Genomic DNA, 21409 nt, shown 5'->3' on the forward strand with positions numbered 1-21409 from the left:
GCCATGTTTAGCAAACTATTTGGTCTTCACTTTCCCCTTTGTAGAAACAGAGAAAGTAGTAGTACCTGCTTCAATGGGCTGGCGATAAAATAAGTCGGGTAAAACTTCCAGCTGCCAAGACCTGGCTCTGTTATCTGGAATGTAATCGCACAGTGCTTATTAGAATAAGAAATCCTGAATTGAGAGCTCAGCATCAGTGGTAACCTGTAGAGAGCATCTGAACTCTCCTAGGGTTAACACGAGTGGATTCACTTCCCCATGAAAGGGAAGTCTCTTGTTCTGTCATGAATTCTAGCTTCCCAAACTGTGAATATGTAGACCTCTAATGAGCAAAATGGATTGCCAGTGTTTAAGGATCTGATCTTTTTCCTGGGTTTCACACTCTTCTGTTACTCTCCTCCCCTTGACACTGTGCTGACATCAAGTTAAATGTGAGCTCCCTGGCTGGACAGAGGTGCTCACTGCAGGGTATTCAGGGACGTGAGCCCTGCATCTCATTCCTGTCCAGAGCGGAACTAGACAGGGACCTTGGGCAGACAGTGGTGCTCTTCCTCTGTGCCTTCCAAGGGCCTCCCTGAGATGAGGATGGCAGAACTATGTGGCAGTGGTCTCAGACAGTGACACTGTTGCCCTCCAGTGCCTTTCCTGCCAGTGAAAATTAAGGTGTAGATTGGGGAACACAGACAATAATGATTTGTATGTAGGGTGATGCCCGAGACCAAGGAGAATGGATAAAGTCTCATAGCTTCATCTTTTAAAAAATTTTTAAAAGCTTTAATCTTGTTTTGTTGTGGAGGATAAAACATAAATTATTGAGGAAATGCCCCATTCTTTCTGAAATCATTCCTGTACTGTGCAATTCCCACGCTGCTTGAATCAACCTCGGATCCCAACCCTTTCTTCCATGGCCCACAGTGCAGAGATGGTGTAGTTTTAAGTCCTGAGGCCTTTCCCTGTGGTCACTCACAGGTAGGTCACTCACTGGGTCTCAGTCTTCTTTGCTATTAAGTGATGAACAAATCAGGGCTTCTCAGAGCGGCTTCCCAGTGGTTTGACCCTGAAAACATTGCTCATTGGGAAGGAATTCTTTATATGAGTGGTTAAGTTAAATCTCAGCAAGTCGGAATGGCTGTGGAGACTGAGGACATGGAATGCTGTGTATACCCCCTGGGATGCTGCAGCTGTGTGAAGGGCTAGGTGTAGTGTGGTAAAAATTGACTCAGACCGTGTGGCTGCCAAGAGTAATGATTTTCCACTTGTACTTGTCTAATGTATGTGATCTATCACTTAGCATCATGGCACACAGAAACACTGTCTAGGTCACTGGTGGCCCCAAAGAAGATAGTAGCAAAGTCATGGTGAGCCACACATTAGCCCTTGAAGTCTAAGCACGTATCACTGCTGTTTATGTGCATTAGTCAGACAGAATCACATGACCAAGCCTGTGGTCAGTGAGCCAAGGGAGTGATGTTCAGTATGGTTTCAGGACAGTGATTCAGTTTACTTTGAGTATGCAGGGTATATAATGTCATCGTGTACCTAGTTATCTACAGTGTGTACTTGCACTAAGACATTGCACTTGAATGTTAAAATACTCAATTTTGCTCCCAGTAACCGTTCATCAAAGGGATATCTTCTGTTTTATTTTTTCTTATGTCAACAATATTATCAGCATCCCTACTTTATCCTTCTCAGAAGAAATCCACAGCTTGCCTAGTTACTTGGACACCTGCTTTGGGGTTCAAGGCCAGCACCTCAAGAATATGGTCAGTCCTCAGACCTTCTTGCACAGCACTGCTTGCTTCAGGCTTGCTGGCAGATCACTGAGATGTTAGTGTACCAGAATCAACTTCACTCTGGAGAATTTTGCTTTTTCATTCTGTGGTATAATGCCAGAGGAAAGCTTCCCATCACTGAGACACAATACTTAATATTCACAACTTAAAAGGAAGCGGGGTTTAATTTGGTTCATGGTTTTCTAGGATTCAGTCTGTGTTTTCAGACTCAAAGACAGAAACATCCTGGCAGAATGGTGTTGTGGGGGAAAATCTGTTCAGTTCATGGTGGCCGGGAAGCATAGCCCAAAAACAGTGACAGAGATGAATTGGGCAGGGATCCTATATGGTACCTGAAATTTTACTCCATGGCTTAGGTACAAACACCAAAAGGTGTGCTTCACTAATCCCTTAAAAGACTTTCCAAGCAAATAAAGTTGGGACAGTTATACTTAACCACCACATACAATCCCTAGTCAACCTGACTCCCAAACACATCTCCTTAAACTATACTTAAGCTTCAAATAAACACAATCACAAGATGATAGTTCCACCTAATATATACAGCTATCCTGCATACAACCAAGAACTCAATAATCCCTTACCCAAAGTCAGCATTATAACATTTTTAAAACTTCAAAATGTCTTCTGAGTTTCAAGGCAAACTTTTAGATGTAACCTCTGTAAAAAATCAAAACCATGCTATTTAATCCTGAAATATAAGGCAGGACATTCCCATTCCAAAAGTGAAGAGTGGAGAAATAAGTAAGAATAGGACCAAAGCAGGCAAAAATCCAAAAGGATAAGCATTAAGTCCTAAAACTCCATGTGTGGGATCTTACCATGGGCCCACAATGGTAAGATGTGTGATGTGGAGGGTGTGGTCAGCCACACCCCTATGGCCTCTGTATTAGTTAAGATTCTCTAAAGGAGCAGAATAACTGAAAATATATGCACCATTATTTCAAGAGATTTCTTTGTTAAGCTTATAGGATCAGAGGCAGGAAAGTCCACAGGGATACCTTCAGGAACAGATTACACAGTGACAATCTGGATACTTGAAATGTGGATGATCTAGCAGTGGGAGAAGGACTGAAAACTCACAGTAGAGCTGTCTGGATGAGTTTGCATTGTCAGGCTCCAGAAACTGGAGACCATTGTCCACAAGCAATGGTGAAGACTGGACCGCTTCCAAAATGGGAATAATTCCTTCTTTCCTTTTTATTCCCTCCAAACTACAAGCTTGTTAGTTGTTACCACACACAGCTAGGGTGAGTTTCCCCCTCGGTTTCCTTGGTTACACTTTGCTCATCTTGAGCTTTACTAATCTTTACTGTGAACTTTAATAATCTGATAGTTCATACCCAAGTTAAATCAACATCATTAGCTATCACATCCTCTGTCTTGCACTGGATTGACTCACAGCCTCCTCAGCAGATTGCCATCTCTAACTTCTGAGGTCTCCATTGGACCTTTGGCTACATTTCTATAGCTTTGTGCACCACCTTCTCAGGGTTTCATAATCTTTCTCTGAAGTCTGGGTGGAAGCCTCCATGACTCCCCAACTCTTGAATTCTGCCTGCCTATAAAATCAGCTTCATGTGGGGGACAGCATACTCTGGAATAGTAGCAACATCCCCTTGACCCATGACTGCAGTTATCTCTGAGTATCCAGATGACTGATAACAATTAAATGAATCACTAGGCACAATTGCCCAGGAAACACTTCTTGAGTAATAGCCCTAGAGATTGTTTTCACAAATGATGCATTGACTGTTTTGCACGTTTTTGCAATAGGTGGAGTATTGCTCAATTTTGAAATGCTCTGGGATGTCTTTCTTCTTCTTCCTGTTCAAAGAACTAGTTTTAATGGCTCTAATGTTCCCAGCAATCACATCTCCTTTGGCATCAACTTTATGGATGATTATATAGTTTTTCGGGGGCCAAAATTAAAGTTTTTAAGATTTTTATGCCCTGCTTTTCTCCCTTGACTCTCATGATAAATCTGGCTAAAACTTGAATACTGTATCAAGCTACTTTTAAGTTTCACTCACTGGATCAATTAATCCACTGCCCTTGATCTCAGTCTTCTGCAATTTTCAAGACATGGGCAAAATGCAGATAGAATTTTTGCCACAGTGTTACACACACATGTCCATTAGTTCAGTTGCTAGCGGAATCCTCGTTTCCAGCTGGAAGCTCCTGATCCTTTATTGTTCACATGCCTGTCAGGATTCTGGTCTTTGGAGCCTTTCCAACATTTTATAGCCCGCATTTCCAAACCTTTCCAAAATTCTTCTAAAAACAGCTCATGTGATTCAAGGGTTTCTAAGCCACATGGTTAGGCACAATCACAATAAGAATCCCATTTCTCTGATGCTAATTTTCTGTATTTTCTTGTCTCAATAGTGGACCTTGCAGCTTACAGGAGGGCAGATTTAATTTGGCTCACATTTCAGGGAATTCCCTCCATGATTAGCTGGCTCCATGGCAGAAACTTCATGGCAAAATGGTATCATGGAGCAAAGCTGCTCATTCATGGCAGCTGGGAAACAGAACAGGAACAACAGCACGAGAAAGGGAGCGTCCTGGAACTACTGAGTATATTAGCCCCAAGGTCCTGCCTTCATGGCCTACTCAGATACACCCGAATACCCTATAGGTATACCCGACGAGTCTTACAAGCCAGTCAAGTTGACCTAATGAAGCTCATGTGCTTGGAGGTTCTGTCTGTATCATGAGAGTCCTCTCTGGGGTGAGTTATAAATGCTGGTGTTGGGCTGAGTGATACTCACACTCTCTGTGTGTCCCAGCCTGACACCCACCAGCCATCTTGCCCTGGGTGCTGGTATTACACCGTATCCCCGGGGACCATCTGTGGCTCTCGGGGGGCCTTCATAGCCACAGACTGGGTGTTTTTCCACCTCATGACTGCTTTCTGTTTCCATTGAGCTCTATTTTGGAGGATTGAATTGACAGTTGATGGTAAATCGTTCAAGTTTAGAAATACCAATTTACTGTCATCAGCGACTGTAGACATAATTTGTAATTGGACTTGATTAGCACTTTCTTTGCTAACTTCTTTTAACTGGATAGTAATCACATGTGAGTAGCAATTTTATTCGCTCCACCCTTTTTCCCAGTGTTCTTCCTGAAAGCTTCTGGCCATCTCCTTGAACTTACAAATCAGAATGGGTGGAGAGAGAAGCTCAGAATCCCCACAGATGGACGACATGATTTTTTTCTTGACTTGCCGGGTGACAGCCACCTCATTTGGCTCTCTGAGCCACATCTGTATTTATTTCCCCTTTCTTGTCAAAGTGTTTAAATGAAAATGCACATAAATAGGGTTTTTAAATAAGAAACAAGCTATACATCTAGTGAAAAGACTTGTGTTTTATACCAGGGAATGGTGATTTGCTGAACTGGGTATTGATTTTAATTTGCCCAGGGAATCTCAGGTTTCCAGACTGTGTAATAAACCAGCCAAGTTCCCCTCCCACTCAGTGTACAGCTCTTTACGAAGCAGCACAAGCAGCCTCCCCTTGCTCACCTGCTCAAGATCCAGTAGAGTGTCCTACCCCAAAGTCCTCCAGACTTGGGGGTTGCAGCACCATGTTGGGGTCTGAGTGCTTGTGTCCCTTCTGTGGTGGCACTCACTTATTGCTAGATTTGTGTCACAGGACATAGTTATCTCTGCAACATGGTGAAAGGGCCCTGCATAAAGTTTTGGAATCTCACTTAGACTTGAAAGCACACAGTTCCTCTCATCCAGTAGACCTTGTGCTCAGTCATGGGTACATTTGGCTGAAGTGGCCAAGAAACTGCTGCATTCCACGTCATCTCCATGTCATAGCTGTCCCCACAACAGAGGACTAATCTCTATTGTATGTAAAGATGATGGCCTCTTATAAAAGTGCCAAACAACCATAATGCAGGACTCTTTAAATAAGAGTACTCAGAAGGAAAGGAACAGTTAGTACTCATATTGTTTGATCAGTTTTACATGCCTATATCTGGTAACTTGAGCAACTCTTTTGAAGATAACAGTATGCAATACAACATCATTGTTAAATTCCTATCATCTTAACTTGAAATCCTGTATTGTTGCTGTTTTGGATTATTTTTGTTGTTCTGTTATTCTGGACTTTTTTATCTCTAAAATAAAATAAGAGTACTCAGCGTGTTTTAACTTACAGAAGCAGGTCAAATATCTCAACAAGGTTCCTAGGATAAACAAGCTATGTTTGATAAGGGAAGAAGCAGCAGTCACAGTTGTTCCTGGAATACAGCTTCGGTGACATGCTGGGGACAAAAGTCGGTGTAGGTGTAGGGCACTTGTTCTCTGTGATGTGTGGCCATGCAGCTGGCTGAAAGAGAGGGTGTGGGTTGGTGGGAGCAGCAGGGCAGTGCTGACCCCTTTGTCACGTCTGCAGCAGGCGTCTTCTATGTGTAGTTCACTTCAAAGGGACGCCAAGCTCCTTCATGCTACACGATGGTGTCAGCTAACAGCCCCTGTCTTTTCTGGAGGTAGACGTCAAAGCCACACATGGCCTTGCAGCAGCTACTTAGGAATCCAGTGCTTAGCTGTTCTGATAAGTTCTTGTTGAGAAGAGAGAAATGTGTACCATCGGCCAGTCTGTGCATTGCACATAGCATTGTGATAGGATCAAGTAGTATTTAAAATGAGGACTAAGGGGCTGGGGATTTAGCTCAGCGGCATAAGCAATTACCTTGCAAGTGTGTGGTTGTGAGTTCGATCCCTGGTACTGATAAAAACGAAAAAGATCTTCCTGATCCCAATTAAAATGAGGACTAAAACCAAGCATTTTCAATTTAATAAGAATATTTCACTGTTATTCTCCCTTTGAAAAGTAAAACAGCTTTAAATGTTTCTATATGTGTGGTTTCTCTCAAAATTTAAGCACAGATCTTCTTTGCTTAATTTGGATTCTCCTATCAACTTTACCAACAAGAAAATAACATAAAGTTTTAGTTATAATACCTTCTTTATACTATCCTTTTAGAAATACTTCTGAACCAAGGGTGCCCTGGACTTTGATTAATAGTATGATGAACTTTATTAAACTAATTCTGGAGCATATATGTGAGGTGCACTTTAAAGAACAAATTCTAGAGGGAAATATAATGCTATATTTGCTAATAAATATACAATAAATTTGCTAATAAAAATGCTAATAAATGATAAACCAAAGGATATACAGAAGCAGAATCCCCAAACTGGAGTCACATTTTTCACTGGATAACCCTTGGATGTTCCAGAGTTGGTCAAGTCTCTGTAGTCACACAAGCATTTTTAACAAGAGTAATGGGGGTGTCCAGCAGTTAGTTTAATGGACAACTTGGTTTTCTAAAAATATTCTAAGGAATTTGTCCTGTGTACTTGGGAGTAAAGCATAGCTAAATAATATCTCATGTGCTAAATTTTATGTGTTACTTTCAAATAAGTTGGCAGAGCAAACAGCTATGTTAGCGAACACTGAAATAGTAGTGGATATATTAACCTCATCATATTATGAAGTCAGTTTCTTATATGTCAAGGTATTAGATTTTTTCTTTTAGCAATGACCTTCCAGGAAAGCAGAGCAGATACTTTTGGATTTGACAGCCCATAAAATTGGACTTCTCCTTCAGGTCAGAGCCTTTGTAGGAGGGAGAGACAATTTTAAGTGAAAGTGTCCTGATTTTGCCACTGTGAGCTCAGGCATTTTACAAAGGCTTATCTAGTTGTCCATTACTATCGTCACGAGGACATGTCTGGACTCCAATGCTGGATCCCACTATTGAGCTGTAACCAGAGGGTTTACTAACCACAGGTGGTACCCACATTTCATGAGGCTGGTTGGCCATGCCCAAAATCTGTTGCAGTATAAGTTCACAACAATTCTTTAACACAACAAAAGAAAAAAAAATGTTTTACATAGCATATGAATTTTGTTTTCTGTATTTTTCAAACTACCTATAAAAAGTTGATCATTTCTCTACATTTGGGTTTAAAATAGTTTGTAATTTGCATCTTGTTGTTAAATGAGGCTGTAGAGAGGAGAACATTGCTATATTTGATTCTCCTTTTTTGGGACGTGAAATCTGTGTCTTTTAGGAAGTTCTGGCTCTTTGGGGATTAGCATGTCGTATTACAGAGTATACGAAGAGAGGAGGGAATAATACCTGGAAATGGGTCAGGTTTCTGCCGAATGTGTCCAAGGAGAGCATATGGGTTTAGTTGCTTAGTTAGGAAACGGTTCCAGGGTGGGTGGGAGTTCAGTACTAAGAGGTGTCCCAAGGCAGAGGGGCTGCCATCCTGCAGCACCATCGCTCATGTGTGCAGCAGGAAGAGATAGGTACAGAATAGATTTGGGGGCAGTCTTCTCCCAGGAAGGGAAAGTGCTGGGCTTGAAAGTCAGTAATACTGAGCTTTCCTTCAGACCAGTGCCTGTTAGCAGTAGAGAGACAAATTTAAAGGGAAGGGTCCCTATGCAACATTTTTGAATGTAGACTGTGTGGGAGGCTTACCTTGTGTATGACTCAACTCTGTGATCACCAAGAGAGCACCTGTGATCACCAAGGGTGCTGCCTGAAATGGGAATCGCATCCTGGATCCTCCTGGGATTCCAGTAACATCAGCTACAGGGTGCAGCTAGAGACTAAGTGTATTGATTCCTATGCAGTCAGTTAGCCTATAAATTACTCTGTGACAACAGCGTAGTTTAAACAATTACCTTCTGTGATGTTTCCCATGGAGGGGAGCATTTTTTTTTATAAGAATGGAGCTATGGACATATGCTATTCTAACTAAAATAAATATACACTTAACTGTGTACACCAGTGCGCTCTAATTATTGCTTTCTGGGTTTACTGAATTTAGAAACCAAGAAGACACAAAAACTCATGTGCAATGTTTTATGTTGTACCTGTAGATTCCTATAGAAGACATTTGGCAGAAGCTAAAATTTCTAAATCTGTTTTTTTTTTTTTTATAATAGCATTAGAATGACTGAGGGAGACTGGGTGTTTTTCACAGAGGAAATGAAATATTTGAAAACTTTTGAATTCTTTTTTGGGGAGTATGCAATATTCGTTGCCTTCCTAAACTGCAATAAAGCTGGTACTTTATCTCTCTGATGAACAAGCGGATGAAAATGAATGTTTTTATCTAAGGCTGACCACTGGTTTCTGGGATTTTAATATTATTCCTGCTTCACTACTTTAACTCAAAATAGATAAATAACAGCCTGGGGAAATAACTCTGGCTGCCTTTATTCTTCATGCTGAAGAACTCATACTTAGAATTCAATAAATAATAAATAATGTAATGACAAAGTGTGACCTTAGAAAACTTGACTTTTTCTTGCAATGTGCTTTGCTAGAATCTGTGTTTTTAGCTCACAGGAGAACGTCCTCACGTTGGCCCCATCCCAGTTCAGTGAGGATTTTATGTTTGTCCTCTCCCTGAATTGTTCGATTGCTTCTCCTCCTGTTTCAGGAGCGGCTTCTGCTGTCTCTGCTGCCAGCCCACATAGCCATGGAAATGAAGGCTGAGATCATCCAGAGGCTGCAGGGCCCCAAGGCGGGCCAAATGGAAAACACAAACAACTTTCACAACCTCTATGTCAAGCGGCACACCAACGTGAGGTACGCAGCAGGGAATCGTGTGCCCGTTGGGGGACGTTCGTCACTGGGAGCCACGACTTGCACCATCTCACCTTTGTGACTGTCCACCCTCTGCAGGTGGAACGAACCCCAGTCCATCCCCACTCTGCCACTGCTGGACTTGCACATTCAGAAAAGGACACATGGTCCTCTTTGCTTGATTGGGTTGAGTTGGCCTGGTAGACTCACTTCCCACGCTGACCATCAGTCACGGATGGGAGAGGGCTGAGCGGGGTTCTTCTGCTTGAGACCCTGTGTTCAGATTGTGGTATGATCAGAGCAAAGGCCTATGGGTTTTCAGGCACAAGGACTGATTGCTCACGAAGGGCTTTAGGGAAGGCCCTCGTGAAGCCGGCACATTCCAGGGAAGCTGGGTGTTCTGTTTCCCACCAGCAGCTCTGGGTTTCTGGTGCATGGCACTAACAGGGACTGATGTGCACCTTCATGAATTCTCATGAATTATGACCTAAATGGGCAGCCATACAATCTACTTCCCAAGAAGTCATTTCTGGAGCCATAGTGCCCAGAAAGCTAGCATTCCTGCATCTGGGATTGTGGAACACTAGAGAGGAAACATGTGGACCCCTCAATTCAGGATGGAGAGAGAGTCCTTCCTTAGCCTCATCTCCCAACCACTGTAGAGCCAGACCCCTCACCGAGTTTGGTGCCTGTCCTTTCCTGGTCCTTCTTCTGAAGGGGATTTGTCCTTCTGTCCATTCATTATGTTGACGTGACACTTTCTGTTCTAGGTTACTGGCCACCATAAAGAACCTGGACATATACCGAGGCTTCTTTAATATGCTTTGGTGCTGTTAGCTTAGCTGTCAGGGTGTGGGTTTGGCCAGTAGTTCAATAACAACAGTCACAACTGATCTTTGTAGAGCACTGGCTAGAACTGGGACCCAGCCTGCTGCCCCAACCCCAGTCTAGGCCTTCCTCTCCAGCCTACTGCCCCCCACCCCAGTGCAGGCCCTCCCCTCCAGCCTGCTGCCTCCTGAACCAAAAGAGTTTTGAAGCCCACTAAAGAAAAGCAAAGATATCTGAAATTTACATACATTACTGGGATAACCTCATTTGATAGCAGATTTTAGAAGAAGCATGCAGAGTCAGAGACGTTATCGCACGTGACCCAGCGAGTGCAGATGTGCATACCCAATAGGAAACTCAATTCGGAAATGAGGTCACAGAAACATCATGGCATACTGAAGAGGAGCTAAAGAGGTGCTGCTGGTGAAGACACCACATATATGCAAAAAAAAGTTCACACATGATTAAGGGTATGATTATTTAAAACTCTGGACATCCTTCAGGTTTGTAAGCACTTTGCCTATAAAATTAAAGAGGAATCCATAGAACTGGACAAGGTATAGGATACACTAGTTGCTCTCTCCAGCCTTGTGAAATTTGGCAGTGGCTTTCCTGTCACAGGAAATGCTTTTAAGTGACAGGTGGTAAAGGCAGGTGCAGTTGTAGCTAATCAGGGTCACAGAATATCCATGAGTAATTGTGTTACCCTCTAGGAACAAATACACCTCAAAAGATGACTGGAAACACCCTGTGCTCTGGCAGCTAATGACAGATCCTTGTGCTGTCTCTGCTACTGATTTCTGTATAGCAAACAATCCCCAAGCACAAGGGTGTCCAACAACACCACCGTAACCTCCTAGGGTGTGGGGGTCAGCAATTTTGGAGGAACTTGTGCAGCTTTACCAGGCTCGTCCCTGTCATGAGGTCACAGCCAGTGTCAGCCAGGGCTGCTGGAGGGTCACCTTCCTGAGAGGCTCCTCCAAGGTGGGCCAGTTAGTGTGGGCAGTTGGCAGGAGCCTCGGTTTCTCTAGTCCTCTCTGTAAGCTTCTGGAGTATCACTGTAACATGAGCTCCCATTCCCTAAAGCAGGGGGTCCAAGGTAGACAGGGCAGGCCTTTTATGGCCCAGCCTAGAAGGTCGTTTCTGTCAGTTCCTGTTGGTTACAAAGGTCAGCCCATCCAGTGTGGGAGGGAATGGCACAGTGGCATAAGTATTGGAGATGAGGATCCCAGAGCCATCTTGAAAACTGACAACATTGCTGTGCACCAAAGAATGAGTGAACACACTTTTCCTTCACAGACTGTACAGCATGAATCTGTAGTGTCAGACTGTATCACAGTCCCTAAGTTATAGTTGGGACCCAGATATTTTAAACACTTAAAAAGTTGCCCATGCTATGTAGAATGCCAATTATTTTAATAGAAGTGTGAAAACATGTGGTCCTGGAGGAGACAGGATAGGCAAAGAAGCAGACTCGATGCATAGATCATGCAGCTGGTCCAGGGAATACCTAGGTGGTTTTTGTTTTGTTTTTAAATGAGAATTATGTTTTCTCTAAATTGTACCAAAAAATCAGTTGCAGCTTCTTGGTTCTGCTTGACGTTCTCTGTGAATACCAGATGCTGGCCCTTTCCTATCTGAAGGAAATAATAATAGTACCAACACATGTCGTTGTGCAGTGACCACCACTTGTCCCTTGCATCCCTGTAGCCTTCCTCGCAGCCTTTCCCACTAGTTCAGAGACACTCACAAACCTACGAGAGCTTTTAAAACTTACAAACACAAATAAATCAAATAACAACAAACATATTCCCCTTCATCTCATGCATCACCCAACCCTGAAACTGCCTCCTTCTTTCATAGCTAATTCTAGAAAGATTTCCCTACACTGTCTGCTGAATCTACCTCATTGTCACCTCCTCTTCAAATTGTCAGCCTCTGGTGTGCACCTCTACCAAGCCACATAAGGATTCCTGCTAAATTCACCACCAGCTTGTCCCACATCTATGGAAGACACCTGCGTCTGTATCAGACTGACTGCTTAGATGTCCTGGGCCTCACTCAGATATCGTGTCCCACACTGACCCTGCCTCCCGCAGACCACTCAGATGACCTGTCCCACACTGACCTTTCTCCCTGCTGACCGCTCAGATGTCCTGGGCCACACTGACCTTTCCCCCCACTGACCAGTCAGATGACCTGTCCCAGACTGACCTTTTTACCTGCTGACCGCACAGATGACTTGGGCCACACTGACCTTTGCCCCTGCTGACCGAATGCGCCTGTCCGTCAGTCCTCATGGCTGTGCATTCCTGTGCGCTCTTCCTTTTGCCTGCCTGTGGTTTTCTCTTCCTGGGGTCTAGCCTCCCTGTCATGGTGTCATTGGTGCTGTCTTATGGCTCTGCTTTCCCTTCATCCCTCTCCCAGGACTTGAGTTCCCATACTTGACGTTAATGAAGCAGCTGTGCATATTTGTGTGCAAATGCCTGCTCCAGTCCCGAGTCCCGTTCTTTGCACGCATCCCAGAAGTGGATTTACTAAGCCTCATGGTCTTCTACGTTTATTTTTACTGTGCTGTTTTCCATTTGTAGCTGTGAAAAATTTCTTTTTTTTCCTGCCTGTTCTTTGCCTTTACCCTGCTACAGCAATGCACTCAGGTGCCACTTTCTCTGCACGCTTGCCGACACCTGTTATGTCCTGAGTGTTGTTTTTGTGCATCTAATGTTCATCCTAAGGACTGTGAAAGGGACGGCTTTGGTTTCAGAGTATCTTGAGCCACATCACACTCCCTACCCAAATGGTTAAATCATGCACAGGAATTGAGGCTTCTTTACAAAAATCAGAGAGATGTGCGGGAGGAGCTGTGACACACCAGTGGGGTTGGGTTTCCCATTCTTGGCACCATGCAGGCTCCAGGGACCCTTATCCCTCTCCCCAATGTGCACACAGCAGTGTCCTGAGTGTGATCAGGGCTCCTCCACACCTGGGCCGCACACCCCTTCCTCTCCCAGCACTCCAGCACTGTCCTTAAAAATGATCTGAAGTGAGGGCATCCTTCGGGGGCCTTGTATGTGTAATGTGCTACTCTGACCACATTCTGAGCCTTAGGAGGAAATTCTGTGTCTGCTTCACCCTGGTCTGTGATAAATACTCCTGACTCATTGTTTGACGGGGCCGAGAGATGTGGAGGGGGCTGGGGAAAGGAGTGCAAAAGGAATTCCGACGTGTCGTGTCCGTGTACCACCTCCCCACAAGGAGTGTGATCGTGTGTACTGCAGACGTGAATGCACAGAAATAAAAACCAAAACCAGATGAAACAAAACCCAAAAACCCTTAATGGGGAAGATTGGTCTACTTTTTTTCTTTGAATCAGTCTAAACAGGGGTGGGTTTTATTATTTCTCTGTCTCTATCTTGTGAATTTCTGTGATGTAAATCGTGACAGTTTGAGTGGAAACACACTCAGTGGGTTGCAAGTGGGCTCAGTATGGTAAAGTCAGAATGTGCGCTGCTTGCAGAGAAGGACAGAGGAAGGCAGGTGATCCAGGAGAATGACCGGGAACCAGCGTATCCCAGCAGGACTTTTCTGTCCCCAATGATTTGTCATCTCTGCTACAAAAGTGTAGCTGGGTCCGTAATTGCTGTTCCAGAATCCAGAAGGCTGAGTCAGGAGGAGCCCAAGTTCCAGCCCAGCCCAGGCAGCTTAGGGAGACACTGTCTCAAAATATGAATTACAAAAATATAGGGGCCCGAGATGTAAGTTAGTATGAAGCAAAGAGCCTGGGTTCAATCTCCAGGACCATCAAAAAAAGAGAAAAAAAAACATGAAAGAAGATTTAATGGGAAATTTAACAAGAGACTTAGATATTCCCAGGAAAGTGACATTTTTCTCATGAAAATATGAAGCGTAAAACCAAGCAAATAAAAACCTCTTAATGGAAAAGCCACAATGACTTTCATAACAAACTTCTGATTCTGTCCCCCAGCATCTTATACGCCGACATCGTGGGGTTCACTCGGCTGGCGAGCGACTGTTCCCCGGGGGAGCTGGTGCACATGCTGAATGAGCTCTTTGGGAAGTTCGATCAGATTGCCAAGGTGAGGCCCGGCTTCCCTCCCACCGCGAAGCTCTCTAACCCTGTACCCTGGTTCCCTCCATCCCACTGCCAGTGGCTCAGTTTTTCATGCAAACCTCTTTCAAGACCATTGTGTATAAAATCATGGGCTTTATTTGTCACTGAGCTTTGATGAATCTCAAGTCCTATACCTGGGATGACAAATGCCATACACATAATTACCAAGTTTTCATCTCATTGTAGAATCCACTTCTGTATCATTCAACATGTGTGTCATACACTCAAGATGATGAGGCTTTTTGTTTCCGGCTGTCTGCACTGATCTATTTTAGGATCTCTTAGTGGCATTTCCGTCTTGAGGAGTTGGTAAGATCATCTCTGCTCCTCTGGTGTAGCCATCCTGAATTCCTGTTGTTAAGCAGGGCTCTCAGAAAACCCTTAAAATAGGACACATTCATTCTGTGCAAGCTTTTTGCTTCTTAGTGTCTCCTGTTCATCCTTTGGCTTTCGTGGCACTTGAACAGAAATGTGAATTCACGGTTTGCTCCAGATGTGCTCCTGTGGGAAATTACATGCATGGCCTGGGTGACAAGTTCCCTACAACCATCCTAGACCCACTTGTGAATGCTGGTGGAAAGCGCCCAGCCTCCCTCGCCAACTCTTTGCTTAAGGAAAACATTTCCGGTCAACCTAATTCTGTCTTTGAATTGTTCTCAACAAAAGTGGCTTTGTTATATCTGTTGATATTGGTTATTTATATGTGAGGGGGCTGCTCTTAAATTTAGTTCACCGTAGAGTTTAGCCCAGGTAAACAATTTGGAACCCTTCAGCTGAGTGTCCTCAGCACAGGTCTGGTCTGCAGATGTTGGATGAATGCTCTTGAGTTCAGCTGCCCACACTGGCTGACTCAAAGCACTCAATGGGGATTTTAGAAAAACAGTGGAAGTGTAGTTCTGATTCCTCCCATTATGAAAGGGAAGGAAGTACATGTGCTTCATAGATGACCACTTATAAAAAAACAAAGGTCAAACTCTAAATATTGCACTAAAAGTTTTCACTAATAAAAGGTTATTTTTTGGACTACCTGGTCATAGTAGGAAGAAATATCCCTGGTGCTGGCTGGTCACATAAATACTCACATGGCCGTGTCTTCTCTGTGTCCATGCCCAAGTTTCTACATTGCCCCCCCTATTTAGGGACAGATGCCATATTAGGCTGGGTCCCACCCTGTACCATAATGACTGTATCTTAATTACATGTGCAATCATCCTATTGCCAAATGAGATCACATATCCAGGGATCAGAACTGACGCCACCAGATGGGGTTGGGAGGACACAGTTCATTACTCCTAATAGAGGTTTTTCACTGTGACCTCCACTAACCAGAACAAAGAAATGTCTGAGATATGCCTGGGTCCAGCCCTGGGCTGATCTGGTCCATCGATTGTTGGTTGAAAGGGTCTCACACTCTGGAGACTGTTCATGGCTTACAGTGAAATTCCATAAATCATATCCTTCAATCCCATGGACTCCGCATCACTGCCAGGAACTGCTACGAACCCTCATGCTTTCCAGAAGCAGAATATCTAGTGAGGCAGTGTGAGGGGGGAAAAGAATAAGTAATTGTTGGCTTTTTTCTTGTTTATGATGTTGGTATTGGAATGACTAAACACGACATCAGTAGTGCTGTAAATAAGGATGAAAGTGCATTTTAGCATGTGAGCTATTAAACTGAAAAAGAAACACATCAAGTCACCAACAAACGTAATGCATGCTTAAGAGAAAGAAAATGTCACGTTAATATTATTCTTTGAAATTTATTGGTGTCAGAGGAAAACAGTCTGTGTTTGGGAAATGTTTGTTGCTATTTCACTTTCCTGAAAAGTTCATAAGCTGGCTGAAAAGGTGAGGGATGGATGTAGGATTGATGTGTATGAATACAGTTAATGTACACAGTATAAACACAATCCACCCAAGAAAAATGAGTTAGTGAAACTTTGCGTTAGATCATTTTGACCTATGATCAGAGTTATTATTTGGCCGTGTTGAATGCTGGTTTTTCACATTGTGAAGATATTTATCAGTGGCTGCATGTCAGATTCTGCAGGTCAGAATCTGCTTTGAGTTGAAAATAAATGAAGATGATTGTAGCAGAGGAGGGAACAGCAAAAGACTGTACTTCAGACTGATTTCTAGCCAGGGATGCATGCACTAAAAGGCTTCCTCTTAAGAGAATGCTTCCTTTCACGTGTTTGGAGATGCCCAGGTGAAGGCAAAGGATCCAGCCCTTATCCTCCTCTGCTTGTACTAAGTGTGAATAATTCCAGGGCTTCTCTCCACTTTCCCATTTCCTCCCCTCTCCTCCATTCTTCCTGTTTTGGACATGGACCTGCAGGTTGTGTGTCCAATGCTTGCTGGATAAATGGAGGGAAGCTTGTGTTCCCCCGCAAAGACCAGCATCACGGAACCGGCTCTTGCCGGTTCTGGGTTACCGACAGGGGAACGCAAGTGGAATTCTGTGATTTTTTCTCTTCCAGGAGAATGAATGCATGAGAATCAAAATTTTGGGAGACTGCTATTACTGTGTTTCCGGACTCCCTATATCTCTTCCTAACCATGCCAAGAACTGTGTGAAAATGGGATTGGATATGTGTGAAGCCATAAAGTAAGTTTACTGCTTATGAGACTCTTTTAAAAGGTTAACAGTTCTGAATTGTAATTCTCACCTGTAAATATTTCTACTTTTTTTCTATGTACTGGCGTTAAATGCAGTATTGCACATTTAAATATAAATATGCATAGGCCATTTATTGCTTATGTGAGTAACTCAGCCCAAGGCTTCTTCTGTAAATAGTTGCTGTAATTATTATCACCCTTAGATTACAACAAATCTGAGTTGAGTTCCTAGAAATTTCTAGGAAGGTGCTGTTTGGTTGTGACTTCAAAATTTTTTTGTTGTCTTCTTTGATGCCGAGGAGAAAGTCTCTACCCTCAGTGTGTCTCTAATTTCTGACAAATGTGACCATATACAGCACGGAGGGAAAACAAAACAGTGTATTCTACCCGACTATAATTAACTTAAATATCTAATTCAGAATTGCTGCGTCTAGTTAAAAATGTATTCAGTTCTATGCGGTAGTTTCTTTATTATTTGCATTATGTCTATTTTTTATTGGGATTCTAGAGCTTTGTTTGTTTGGAATATTGTCACCAGTACCACTGACAGGTCTGTGGTGAACATAAGAGGTAAAAGGTTAATACAGGAAGCAACATGCTTCCTTCTTTAGCAGGGCCCTTTGCAGAAGCAGGAACAGTCTTAGAAAGGGTAGAACTTTTTCTTTGCTGATTGCATAATCAAAGAATTTTAGTTTATTAGGTTTTTACTGTTGATCAAGTGATTTTTTTCTCCTCCTCTGCATATTGCCTTTATCTTAAAAGAATAAAGATTCTAGTTAGTCCTCCATATTCTCATTCAGTGCCTTAGGTGAGAAAACCAGAAGCCACAGCAGTGCTATGCATGTCTGTCGCATGCTCTGGAGTAGCTCATTGTTTGCAGGTGGCTCTCACAGGGTTCTCGGGGAAGAGGAACGGAGACCTTGACCCTCAGCCAGGGAAGCCAAGACACCCCTGAGGAGGTCAGAGACTCACAAGGTCCATCTGGGTCTACTGGCTCCATAGTGAGGAAAGGGAGAGACATGACAGGACACCAAGGGGAATAGAGGGGGAAGCAATCACTGTGGACTCCGTGAGCCCCCGTGTGAATCACATCGTGTGGGAAATAGCCCAGTTACACTTGCCTCGTCCCATAAATAAATCATGTGTTTTCTCTGTTGCATGATATTTTTTTTTTTACTTTTCTCAAAAGCAAATAACTACCACAGCTATGCTGGTCTAGACATGAGTGACCCCAATTAAGGGAAATAATTATCTTTTCTCAAATTTATGGCCCGCTTCTAGAGTTACCATATCCATTTCCTATTAGAGGAAAGCACTTTCCTTCATTTTCTTTTCAAATAGATGCAGGAAATATTTTTATGAAGGGTAGAATATGTGTATCAATAATATGTTGGACTCCCTGCCCATCCCCCTTCCAAGCATGTTCCCAAAAGCGTTCAAGGCATTGTATTACAGTAATCTGTGCACACCTGTGTTTATAGCAGCACAAATCATAGTGCTTAAATCTTGGAAGCAGCCCATATTTCCACCAACCGAAGAATTCATAAAGAAGATTTGGTATAGTGTTGCATTTATGCACAATGGAACGCTACTCTGCCACAAATTTGAGGCATTAGTAGAAAAATGGGTGCACCCTGAAACCATAATGTTCAGCGAAATGAACCAAGCACACAAGCTTAAATATTACATGATTTCTCTTATTAGAAGAAAGGCAAAGTATAAATAATTTAAACAGAAAAATAAAAGCGAGGTATTAGAAAACAGGGAGGTAGAACTTTTGCAAATGGGAAAGAGATCTAGAAAGGGAAGAAGGAGGGAGGAGGAAGAGAAAGACAGGAAAGTAAAAAGAGTTAAGATAGTCGTGAGAATGCCCAGTGCTCTCATGATGGCCGTAATCATGAACTGCAAACTATGCGTTAATAAAAGTGTAAGGAATCAAAAAATAAAAGTTCATAATTATCTTAATATATTGAAATAAACAATCTACTGTTTTTTGAGGGTTGATTTCCTCTCTTTAGAATCAACTGTTTTCTGATCCACGAAGTTTGCTTGCACAGTATGTTGAAAGGTTTTAGGAGGAAGAATCTGCACTGTGCTTATTGCCCTGCCTCCAGGTCATCAGAGGTGTCTCTATCTGTGTCAGTGTTTCACGGTAGTAAAACTTACATAGCACACATTGATGCATTCAGAACGCTGTGCAACCAACCATCTCCTCTGCCTTCTCTGGAGCCTTTTCCTTGCCCTGGACAGAAACTCTCTACCTATAAAGCACTAACTTACCCTCCCCTCGCACCAGGTCCTGTTCATCTCCGCTTCGCTTCCTGTTAGGGGTCTCACACGGGAGAAATCCCTCGGTGTTTATCCTTCTGTTTTGCCTTTTATCAGGTAGCACACTGCTGTCATGTCCCAGCACATTTCAGTGTCTCATTCCTTCTTGTGGCGGGATAAGATGCCATCCTATGTTAATGTGCTGCTTCATTTACCTTGGACGCATTAGTGATATCATAGTATGTGTCCAGAATTCTAGGAATTGTAGGAGACAGGAAAAAGCTCCCTTCCCAGTTGCTTATCCCTAAATTCAGTTCTTCAGATCACATCACAGTGGTGTGTCCCAGTGCCCTGCCACTGCAGACCAAGGGACTCCACATTCTTCCTCTGTTACATGTCTAATGGGTAGTTGATAAGATAATCAAAGATAGACTGTGCTGTTGTGCTCCCAGCCGTGTGATGATGAAGTGAGCACCCCAGCAGATTCTAGGGGTTCTTTGCTCTCATATTTTCTCACACAGAGGGCAAGTGTTTGTGCACCCATTACTGACTCATAAGATGGAGGTGAGAACTTTAATTTTTTTTTTAAATTTTATTTAAGGAGAAAAAAAAGCAGAGAAAGGGTACAAGTTATACAGATTTACAGAAAAAAATAAACAGTAGGAAATCACTAGTTAATGGATTACATATTGTCATCTTAGAGATAATTGTTTAAGTCATAAAATTAAAGCTTGTAAAGTGGACATTCCAACAATGAGACTGCAAACAGAGAACTTTAATTTTTAAGCTAGTGCAGGTACACACTTTTCAGGAGGCTGAGCCTATTTTTTAAATCACTTTTAGCATGGTCAAGTGACGTCATTTCATCATTGAAGTGTGATGGACGTGGCTGTGCCTCTTTGAGATGTTTCTGAAGTGTTTTATACAATTCTCACGGCAGTCTCCTTGCACCTCTTTCCTTCCTTCCTTCCTCCCTCCCTCCCTCCCTCCCTCCCTCCCTCCCTTCCACATTTCCTCTGGAGTGATTCCCTCCGTGTAGCTAGGCTCACTTTCATGGACGGAGACTTCTCTTACAGGGCTACTTTCAACACCACATGTGTTCGTTGGCAGAAATGAATAAATATTGCCAAAGAATTCCATTTCCTCTTCTTTGAAGTCCTTCAGTTTTCTCTGTTAATAATTCACATACGATCCTAAAGTATTTTAATGTCAAAACTTTAAATGAATTTCCTCCTCATGAAACATTATGCATTATTAAAGCTTTTTAAAAGGATTTCCTTTTTATTAAAGAACTGGTATAAAAGGTATAATCTCATGACTGTCTTCTAAAAATTCATCTTCAGGCTAATGTCATGCTTAAGCTCCCACATCAGCAGAGTCGTTTCCTAGCCAGCAGAATGTATTCATTGTGGCACACACCACAGGAAGTGCGAGCCTTACAGAGGGCCCCCAGGACAGCTCTGATGTCACGGAGCAATGTCATGTGGCTCTCGTGCACAGCAGGCACAGCACATGACGAGCAGGTGCTTGGTTCACATGAGTTAAGGGAGTAGAGGGTACAGCTAACTCACCCTGTCATCTGTCAGGTCTGTCCTGGTCTGCCGGTACTAGCCGGGGACTGGAGCTCTGAGTCGAATCCAAGAGTGTCTGGGAAGAAATGCGCTTCTTAGTGGTTCAGAGCAGTGGCCCTCTGCCCCAGGAGGAATTCGAAGTGGCTTTTTCACAGTGCAGACATTCTGAGTATGCTCAGGGAAACTGAGCATGTGTGAAAGGGGGAGCAGGATGCTGCTGACCTGGGAACTCACTTCCCTTCTTTCCAGGAAAGTGAGGGACGCTACCGGGGTTGACATCAACATGCGCGTGGGAGTGCATTCTGGGAACGTGCTGTGCGGCGTGATCGGTCTGCAGAAATGGCAGTATGACGTGTGGTCCCACGATGTTACCTTGGCCAATCACATGGAAGCTGGCGGAGTCCCTGGGTAAGGCCAGACCTCAGGTGTCTATCTTCCAGCTGTCGGCCCAGTTATGAGGGTGGCAGGATAATACTCCATCCTTAGGGGTTTGTTTGTGTCCAGAGGATTCTGGATGCACCAGAAATATCATAGTATGTGGCCAGGTCAAGAGGCTGCTAAGTGAC

At 43.3% G+C, this 21409-nt stretch overlaps 1 protein-coding gene across 5 annotated transcripts in view; it reads left to right on the top strand.

Moving 5' to 3' along the window:
• Positions 1–21409, top strand: part of Adcy2 (adenylate cyclase 2) — a 396939-nt gene that overhangs the window by 274589 nt on the left and 100941 nt on the right. For all 5 annotated transcript variants that reach the window (XM_063257949.1, XM_063257950.1, XM_063257951.1 and 2 more), the window contains 4 exons: positions 9280–9428; positions 14239–14350; positions 16866–16993; positions 21093–21251. In XM_063257949.1, coding sequence (XP_063114019.1) covers positions 9280–9428; positions 14239–14350; positions 16866–16993; positions 21093–21251 — 548 coding nt within the window. The remainder of the gene's footprint in view (positions 1–9279; positions 9429–14238; positions 14351–16865; positions 16994–21092; positions 21252–21409) is intronic.

The sequence above is a fragment of the Cavia porcellus genome, unplaced genomic scaffold (genome assembly GCF_034190915.1).
Source record: "Cavia porcellus strain 051 isolate PalLab524CR breed Dunkin Hartley unplaced genomic scaffold, mCavPor4.1 scaffold_11, whole genome shotgun sequence".
Lineage (NCBI taxonomy): Eukaryota > Metazoa > Chordata > Mammalia > Rodentia > Caviidae > Cavia > Cavia porcellus.